This window comes from Microtus pennsylvanicus (assembly GCF_037038515.1).
Source record: "Microtus pennsylvanicus isolate mMicPen1 chromosome Y unlocalized genomic scaffold, mMicPen1.hap1 SUPER_Y_unloc_4, whole genome shotgun sequence".
NCBI lineage: Eukaryota > Metazoa > Chordata > Mammalia > Rodentia > Cricetidae > Microtus > Microtus pennsylvanicus.
Genome location: NW_027460882.1, coordinates 1,066,103 through 1,076,099, shown reverse-complemented (window position 1 = coordinate 1,076,099; position 9,997 = coordinate 1,066,103). Strand labels below are relative to the sequence as shown.

The 9,997-nt window shown below is 40.8% G+C and overlaps 1 protein-coding gene across 1 annotated transcript; it reads left to right on the top strand.

The window, feature by feature from the left end:
* The first annotated feature begins 318 nt into the window (after positions 1-318).
* LOC142842135 (spindlin-2-like) lies at positions 319-4,066 on the top strand. Its single transcript, XM_075959054.1, has 2 exons — positions 319-832; positions 3,849-4,066. Exons 1-2 carry the CDS (start codon positions 319-321, stop codon positions 4,064-4,066), a joined length of 732 nt encoding a protein of 243 aa, XP_075815169.1.
* Positions 4,067-9,997: the final 5,931 nt, after the last annotated feature.

Below are 9,997 nucleotides of genomic sequence, written 5' to 3'. Positions count from 1 at the left end.
ACATATACTGAGCTGTAGACAAGAGTTTGATAATTTTCCTATTAATTTCTTAAGAAAATATTACATTTAGGTATCCAAATCTATTCAGCCGTGCCTTTTTCACCTGCTCCAAAGTTATTCCTAAAAAGAGCCTTGACCTCACATCCTCACCTTCTTATCCTTGCAGGCACTTATGGTGGAGGAAACCACTTTGTGTCTGATTTAAACTGAAGAGTTCTTCCTATGCAGAAATTGGCAGCTATGAAGCCCAAGCACAGAAACAGAGCCAAGAGACAGTGGAACAGGAGTGCTGTGGCCTATCTCAGAAAGTCTCCCGCCATGATGAAGATGCCTCTTTGTATGAGTGGCATGCCACATCTCCAGAAGAAGAATGGGCCATCGCTCCAGAAGCAAAAACTTAGTAAGCCTTTTGAGGCCCTGGAGAATATTGTTGGCCGCAGAATTTCTCATGGCTGGAAGGAAGCCAATGAACCAGTCACCCATTGGAAAGCCATCATTCTAGATCAACTGCCAACATATCCCTCTCTCTATTTGTTGAAATATGATGGGATTGATTGTGTCTATGGCTTGGAGCTTCATAGTGATGAAAGGATTTTAAACCTGAAGATCCTGCCTAATAATGTGCCATTTCCTCAGGTGACAGACACTCATCTCTCAAACACCATAGTTGGCAGAGCAGTGAAACATACATTCATGGGCACAAATGGCTCTAAGAATGACTGGAACGGGAGGGTCCTAGAAGAGGTGCCAATCATGAAGACCTGGTTTTATATTACCTACAAGAAAGATCCGGTCTTGTACATTTACCACCTCCTGGATGACTACCTGGAAGGCAACCTCCACATCATGCCAGTCTCTAAGGTAGAGTGGAGTGGCGTGTGTACCGGCACAAAATAAAGGCAATGCAGATATCAAAGAATATTTACCAGTTTATTGTTAAACTTACTGAACCAAAGTTCCAGCGTAGCACAGGTAGCGAGGAACAAAAGGGGCGAGCCGCCTCTCTGCACACCCTTTATTGGCAGGGATTCGCCTGAGGCAAACCCCGCCCTCTAAAGGGAGCTGATTTAACCCCTTTATCTCCCCCTTTTGTCTAAATAAGACACAACTAAACCAAATATAACTATAACAATAATAAAAAATGATAAATATAACAAACAATATTGAGAGCAAAAGTTTTGCTAAAGAGTAACTACAATTAAATAATCTTCAACTCCATCAAAGATCTGAGAAGGGAGTAAATATTACTTAACAAAAAAGAGATATCCAAAATGTGCAACAAATGACAGAGACAACTGACTGCCTGGGCAATCACCCAAAATCTCGTTTGCAATGTTGAGTCAACCAACTTTGGCTAAGGCCTAACATAACTGACATACCATTCTCAAATGCAAGGAACTTTCTTAGGATTATCCTACCCTGTCTTGGCAAGATAAGACAATCCTGTTTATATCTTAGTCAGTAGTTGAGGTATGGGTTTTTCTTAACCCAAAGGCCAGTTCTGCCAGGAAGACAAGCTCCCAGTGGAGTGTGTTTGGTGCTCAACGTTCTCTCGGGAGTAGAGTGGTGTTGCCAGGAGTAAATTGTGTCTCGATGGCACAGAATTCTAGGTTAGATTAAAGGCCATTTTCTACAGCTCTTCAAAGCGGCTGAAGATTATTCTATCTATACTGAAAATAATCTCTATGTATCTAAAAAATCTGATTAACCTAAAAATAATATGACAAACATGTAATTCTCAATACCTATCTAATTTGAAAACTAAGGGAATAAACAATTGTGCAATGTATGAAGACAATGATCTTCACCTGTAAACAATGTCATTACTTATCAAATGTAAACAATGTTATTACATAAATAGTACCAGAGGTAGAAATGTACATTGTGATATGATAGATGTATCCATACAATATAAGCATACTCTTATACCAAAATAGAGGTAGGAACACTCACATTCAATATTCAATATATCAATATACAAGAAACAGTACCAACATAATTTTATAAAAACAGTAAGTCACAAATACCAATCATCCCATCAACCCAGTTAATCCCCCTATTTTTTTTATATATATCCCTAATTCCATACAATATGTCCCCATCCCCTCACCCCTAAACCAACCAGTAAAAGATGTCCCTAACCCTGTGGGCAAACTCTGTTGGGAGAGGGGACGTCGTCCTCTTAGATTGCTTTTAGCTGACATGGGGGCGACGTTCTTCTTAGGGGCCCCTGTGAAAGCAAACGATGGTAAAATTCCCAAATTAACCTTTGACTTAAGAAGACTATAACTAGTCTCTGTGTGTTTTGAGAAGGTCCGGCCAGAGCATTGTCAAAAATGTGCATCATATGAAATTGTCTCTTGCAATTGGTACCAAAAAACAGATCCAAAATTAGTGCTTAAAAAAAAAATTCATGACGTCATAAAAACCAGATTGAGTTGATGTTGTGGGGCCCCATCTTAATCCTGGAAACTTCAAAAATTACTGTAGGAAAATATGTTGCTTGTTATGGGAAATTTAAACATTAACAACAAGGACTTATACTGACATATAAAGAAAGACACAGATGTGAGGGAAGGCAAAGAAAGTTTATCAAGTATAAAATTATTCTTATTTTGTCCCATTTCATGGCTCCTGACCTGAGACAGAAACTTTGAAATATCTCTTATCAATAGGCTTGGAATTGAAGAAGGACTGAGCCATAGTCCAACTCCAAAACCAGCTCTACTCATTTATAAAGAAGTGTTGAATAAAACATATAAATATACATAAATATATATAAAACCAATACTTACGATACGTATAGAATTTTATTGTTGATGTTTAATGGGTCGTATCTATTTTCCATTCATCAGTAATTAAATATTCAGGGTCTCTCAAATTCTTTGGAGATGAATATTTTCCTGTGGAGATAAGAAAAGAACCCTGCCGCCATCCTACTAGTAATCCTTACCATCTGTATGTCGGTCATCCTTGTGAATGAATTGTTATTTATCTTTTCCAAGGATCTCCCAAATGGTGCACTCAAAAAAACTATTGAAATAAGTTGTGGTCACGTTCTCAGACATTATTTAGAAAAGAAAAAGTTCTCTTACCTGTAATAACTGGTTCGTGCCAGTGGTGGCGAAAGAGCACAGTTGAATCCACGTGTCCTAAATCTGAAATAAAAGGACTGAAAAACAAAATTGAAACAGACACCAGGCTGATAAGTATTTTTTGCCGGGGCTCTCAGGCCGCTGTCACGTGACCTGAGCGCTGGCGGCAGTGGGAGGGGGAGCTGACACAGGCAGCGCGCGCGCCGGCGGGCGGGCACGGGAAATCTGGCCGGGGCGGCTCGAAACAGAGGCTTAGGCGCTGTTAAAAAGGCTCTGTCTATATCAAACCCACTGTTTGGTACTCTAGCAAGCAGCAGGGAAAATCGAGTCGCTCAGAATCTCAGCCGTTTCAGTGTGCGCCCAGAGAGACTGCTGCAGCGGCTCCGGGTGCAAGAGACTCCAATTCGGGGCCGGTTCTCGGCAAAGCCCCACGGGGGAGGCGCCAGATGTATCGGCACAAAATAAAGGCAATGCAGATATCAAAGAATATTTACCAGTTTATTGTTAAACTTACTGAACCAAAGTTCCAGCATAGCACAGGTTGCGAGGAACAAAAGGGGCGAGCCGCCTCTCCGAGCACCATTTATTGGCAGGGATTCGCCTGTGGCAAACCCCGCCCTCTAAAGGGAGCTGATTTAACCCCTTTAGGCGTGGTCCCAGATGAGGTGCAGACCATAACGACCTGTTTCTACATTGTCAACGAGAATGATCCGGTCCTGTACCTTTACCACCATCATGATGATTCCATTGAAGGCAACCTCCACATCACGCCTGAATGTCCTCCAGTAGAGGTGATTTTGGAATTAGGCAGGGATTCCTTGGAGGGCAAAAGAGTGCAGTACAACAAAAAAGATGGAACCCAAGAGATAGGAAAAATTATTTGCCAAGTTCCCAACAAACCTTCTGTGTATTTCATCAAGTTTGATAATGACTTCCATATCTATGTCTATGATTTGGTGAAGATCTGTTAAAGTGAAATTCTCAAATTTTGAGGGGCAGACTTAATTCTCTCTTTGGGAATGTGTTTTTTCAGAGATACCTCAGGTCTTCTATGAATCCTGGTATCTTTTCCAATGGATTATACTTTCTGAAAGAATAAAAATTTGTTAACATGTTGTGTTATTTGGTCAATGATGGATTGTGTTTGGTGGATGGGGCATCACAGAAATACATGCCTCAAAACAAAGCAGGATTTATGGTCTTTTCCCCTTGGAGAGTAAAGGACTGGGCATGCGTGGTGTGGTAAAGGACAAGATGGCTGTCAAGGAAGCAGTGGAGAGGGGACAAAAAGTTGTTTGATCTCGGGGCGGTATGAAGCTTGAGGGAAAACCATGTCAAATGGAAAGATGTGACCGATATCAGCGTGAGGTATTGAGACGTAAGAGGATAAAGAGTAGATTAATCAGGAAGGGACACAAATGTATACTCAAAATCAGAGAAAATTAGGTTTCATTTGATGAATGGTTTAATTCGTACTGGCTGCAAAGGATGTTTGATCTCCACTAGAGCATGTTGCTTAGTGAAAAGTGTCTCCGCTCAGTGGCTCTTCTCCAGTAAGTTGGACATCAAGCTACCTACTTAGTTTTGCCAGAATTCTGTCTGCCACCTACTTTGTCATGCCTGGATTTGGTATGCCTTGAACTCTTATAGGTCTTATCCATGCCATCCAACCCTTGTCAGTTCATTTAAATAATTGTCCTGCCATATCTGGAAAACAGTGTTCCCTTTCATTGATCATGTTCTGTAGTACTTGGGCTATAAAACTCATGAACACACTCACCCACACACAGGATAACCATGTACATATGATGCCCACTAGTGTGTGACATGCACACATATGATGAATGCACCGAACTCCATAATATCAGTAAAGTAGGGAATCCATGATGCTAGGTGGAGTCTGGCAAAGAACCCACACACCCATCAAACCGCCAAATACCAGTATGGTACTGATGTCTGACTCCCATCCTGTAAGGAACCTGCCATCCTGTAACTGGGCTATTTTTGGTTCCTTCATCTTCACAAACATGATTAAAATGTTAGAGTTGTCAAACTTGGAGTTAGGGTCCAGCATGTAGATCAGCTGTCCCAGGTCAGGTGATTTGGCTACAATTTGGGTGAGAAATTGTACCAGGGAATTCTGGTACACCCTCTCCTCTTCTTCTCCCTGTCCTCATCATCACTCTTGTGGGTGGGCCTGGAGCACAAAGAAGGTAAAATGAAATAAGCCTCCTCCTTAGTGGAAAACCTTGTCAATCCTTAATTTGACCTGACTCTCTGAGGGAATGCAGCACTTTTTTTCCTACTAGGTCTCCTCATTCATTGGTTCACTCATTTTTCCAAGGAATGATTGAATTCATCCATTCTTCCTTGTCTCTCTCTCTTCTTTCTTCCCTTCTTCCATTTCCCCCTTGATTGTAGAAATTTGAGCAGCAGGGCTGCATCCCCATGGGGCCGCCTTGTAAGGTTATGCTCCGAAAGAACAACACAAAACTATTCATTTCAACACTGCCTGCCCCATTATTATCAGCCTTTTAACCCATGTCTTATAATGTATGTTGCAGCACGAGGTGCACTTAGAAGGAAAGATTTAGCATGTCTGACCTGGTGGCTGGCTGTATCGCCATCTGCCTCAGAGTGCAGAGCTACCATTTCTGCCCATGGGAGAGGTGCATGGCATCTCTAAGCTCAATTCCTATTCCTCCCAGCATTCTCTAATATTTATTCCACCCACCTATGTTCTAACCTTTCAGGCCAAACAGTTTCTTTATTTAATTAACCAATGACCTATACTCCATCATTACTCCTATTTCTGTTTAAACAAGAACGGAATCTTTAACTTTAACATAGCAAAATTACATATAACAAAACAGTTATCAAGCAAGAATTACAGTTACAATATTTATATCTATTTTATCTTTTATCATAACAATGGAAAACTATAACTATCTATCTATTCTTCAACTCCATCAGAGACTCCAGAATAATACAGTATTACCTAAGCAAACAAAAAGTAAGCCATTTTCAAACTCTAGAAATGACAGAGACATCTCGCTGCCTGGACAGTCACCCAAAGTTCCTCTGTACCGTTGGTGTTTCCATCCTCAGCCTACAGGCCCATAGTTTCCAGCAGACATTTCCATGAAGCAGGAAATTTCAAAGGCAGTCACTATCTGCTTGTCTTGAAGAATGTTTTGCTGACCCTTTCCTGAAGCAGGAACATGAAAAGATCATCTCACCTTTAGGCAAGTTCAGTAGTCCTCTCTCTGAGTGTTTTCTGTGTACAGTTTATGCAACAATCCAGGCAAGAGCAGTTTCTCCCCCAAAAGGCTATCAAACTCCATAAGGATCCTCTTTGATGCCCATCTTCTTCCTGAAGTAGATATGTGCTGCCAAGAGTAGAGTGTCTCACTGTCATGAAAAACCCTAAGGTACTAAAACATTAAATAGCCTATTTTGTAGTCTAGAGATATATGAATGATGCCTATCTAACTGAAATATATATATCTCTATGTAGCTAGAAAATCTAACTAACATGACTAAAAACTTGACTATTATTAATGATTATCCATTAATAACCTATATACATTATATTTTTCAATGAACTACACAATCACAATACCTTAATGAAGATCAAATATGCATATACATATAACAAAATTGACCTAAAATCTCTATCAGTAAAGCAAAATCTATACTAATGCAAATATTCATAGCTATATCACATCCCACTTTAAATGTAAAAGAACGTTTATAAGCCATATTGGGAACGTGGGTGCAGTTTTTTCTCTCCAAAATGCTTCCTGCTGAATGGTGGCATCATTATTGATTTATCTCAGTTGGCAGTTGAGCGAAGCAATTTTTTAAAGGTGTTCACAGCAACCTTTAAGTAGTGCGTGGTCCATCCTACCATATTAGGATAGAGGCATCCACAGACTATCACCCTCTGTGAAAACAAAATAGAAACTCCTTTCCAAAGCATCATGTCCTTAGATCCAAATTTCAAAGTCAAGGCATTTTCAAAATATCTATGTTGGATTATTTCAGCAGCTTTTATAAAGAAACATCTTTTAGCAGCTATTGCTACTGCCTCAAAATTCAAATGATTCAAAAAGAGCATAATAGCATACAATATCAAAATTCGCTGTGAATTTTCCATCTTTGTGTGCTTCAATTTAACCTCTATTTTGTTTATATTTCATTTTTATTTTTTGCCTTTTGAGACAGGTTCTCTGTATCTTTGACCTGGAATAACTCTGTATACCTGTCTGTCCTTGAAGTCTCAGAGATCTGCCTCTCTCTGCCTTTGAGGCATTGGGATTAAAGGTGTATGCTACTACACATTGAACTCACAAAGATCTGTTTGTCTCTGCCTTCAAGGCACTGGGATTAAAGGCGTGTGCTACCTCACCTTGAAGGTACAGAGGTCAATCTCCCTCTGCCTCCCATGTGTTGGGTTTACAGGTGTGTCCTACCACACCCAACAACTCTCTTTTTTTTTTACTTTAAGAACTTCAAATTTTAGCCTGCACATATTTTTAACACACTGTAAATAATTTAAAAAATTTCTTTGTCTTTGAATCTCTCTTTACTCTATTTCTCTCTCTGTTTTTTCTGACCACATGAGTCTTTCATTTACCAAGCAATCTCAGTAGGACTAAAGCCGTGGCTTTGCTGGCCAGATGTAGCCCATTCCTTAGTTTTCCGCCATTCCAACCTTGTGGCTGAGGTACCGAACAGAGCCGCATTCAGTGCCACAAGTCTACAGTGTTTCAGGTCCTTGCCACCAAAGAGGCTGCAACAGACAACACTCAAGCCCTCTTTCTGTAGCTGGCCCTCCTTCCTCAAACAGTCAGAGTTTGCCCAGGCAGGATGGCCCAGAAAGCCGGCATTTTAAAACAACACAGTTTTTTTTCCTGCTACCGCTGAAAACATACAAGCGTTCAGTTGGCTTTTATCAACACCATTTAAATGTTTTGTGGCAGGACCTCTTAAGGGCTGCAGGGTTTTGCAGCTGAAGCTGAGTCAGCAAGCCTCTTTTAGATGAGAGCCCTTGCTTTCTTCTAGCAAGCAGAGCAGACCGAGAAATCGCTGCTACCAAGAAAACATGCTTTACTCTTTCCCAAGCTTTCTCAGGCTTTCAGTGGATTCAGTTGTCCACAAGGCTGCAAGCCATTCTGTAGTTATTTGAGCAGCGAGGCTGTGTCCCCAGCACCACGGCCGCATGAAGGTTATGCCTGAAATAAATACACAATAACTGTATTCTTTTAAACACTGCTGGCCCATTAGATTCAGCATTTTAACCCATTTCTAATAATCAGTGTAGTATAACGAGGTGCACTTACCAGGAAAAATTCAGCATGTCTGACATGGTGGCTGGCTGCATCGACATCTGCCTCAGAGAGCAGAGCTATGGCATCTGCCAGGGAGAGGGGAGCATGGCTTCTCTGAGCTCACTACCTCTTCCTCCCGGCATTCTATTTTGTTTACTCCACCTACCTATGTTCTAACCTATCAGCTGATGCGGATTCTTTCTTTAATTAATCAATAAACTTCTTCTGTCACTTTATCCTTTCAACAGCTTGCCCATATAAATCTCCCATGTGTCTTCTCTTGTATAATCTTTCATTTGTAAAGAACTTGCACTCTCAGGGGAGGATTTTTCTGACATCTCTGTGGATGGAGATCATATGAGGAAGATCAGATGAGCAACCATGACAACTCTAATGCTGTAGAGTTAGGTGGACCAGAGATTGATGGCTGACATTCCTGTGCTATGCACCAGATGCCTCTGAACTCTGGCCTTGTTCACAGACAGGCAGACATCAAGTTGGTCACACATACTTAACTCATTCAGGTTCACATATACTGTAAATGGAGTTTTAATTTTTCTCCTAAACTAATAAAAAAACCAAGATTAGGAGAAGAGAAGAGCTTGAAGTAAGGCCTCAAAATGGGTCATTTTGCAAAGGAAAGGTTACCTGCCTCAATGTATGCTGTCTCCCTTTCTCAGTCAAATCCATCCTTCCAGTGTCTACCTAACAGCTAACCATAGGATTGAACCCAACTGCCTTTGATTTCTTAAATAAGTGCTGTCCCCTTAAGGTCTCATAACAGCACAGGAAGGTTTGTAAGACTGTCCCAGCAACAATTTAAAGCAATTCTAGGACACCAAAGATGCAGCAAATTTGGTTACTTGGTAATATAGATCGTTCTGATGGGACAAAATAATTTAGAATTAAAAAAAATACAGATTGGTGTACTCACGATGAATTTATGTGATATGGCACACACAGGCTTCTGGTTCTGAATACTTCATGCTCGGTGTGTTTTGGAGATTGTCGTGACCCTGAACCTAGCTGGAGGCTTTGGGGCCTTGAAAGGACAACACTTAATATTTCAGGACATCCTTGTACTTGGTCCCCACTGTTTACTGATTTCCTTACAGAGAATGAGCAGCCATCTACTCCTGCTGCCATGCCTTCCCCACATGAACAGAGAGAAGACCCTATACACACAGGTCGCTTGTATCACATGTGAAGGCATAAGTCACAAAGAAACTCCCACAGCAGTTTAGAATTGCGATTAATAGAATGATTAGTTCTTGAAAGGGGAAAAACTTAGAGATCACAATCCCTGACAAAAGCCCTCTGCAGGATCAGAAAAGGAGCCTAGTATCCGGAAGGGAAGCTCAAGCAAGAGATCAAGCTGAAGGTAGAAGTTGCTTTTTAAAAGAGAGAGAGACCACAACTCAATGGGCTGGTATCTCAGGGCTATTCAGGAAACATCACAGAGAAAGGATCTGCTTCATGCATGAGAGGCACCGATGATTTCCCTTTAAGAAAAAAACCCATCAAAACTCCCAATAACATCATCAGCATTCAACAACATGTCTATGATTT

What these genes read in the sequence shown, in the direction of transcription:
- LOC142842135 (XM_075959054.1), top strand. Translation starts at nt 319, where the DNA reads ATGATGAAGATGCCTCTTTGTATGAGTGGCATGCCACATCTCCAGAAG. An exon ending in CCTGGATGACTACCTGGAAG is followed by an intron (nt 833 to 3,848) that starts GCAACCTCCACA and finishes ATTCCATTGAAG; the next exon opens with GCAACCTCCACATCACGCCT.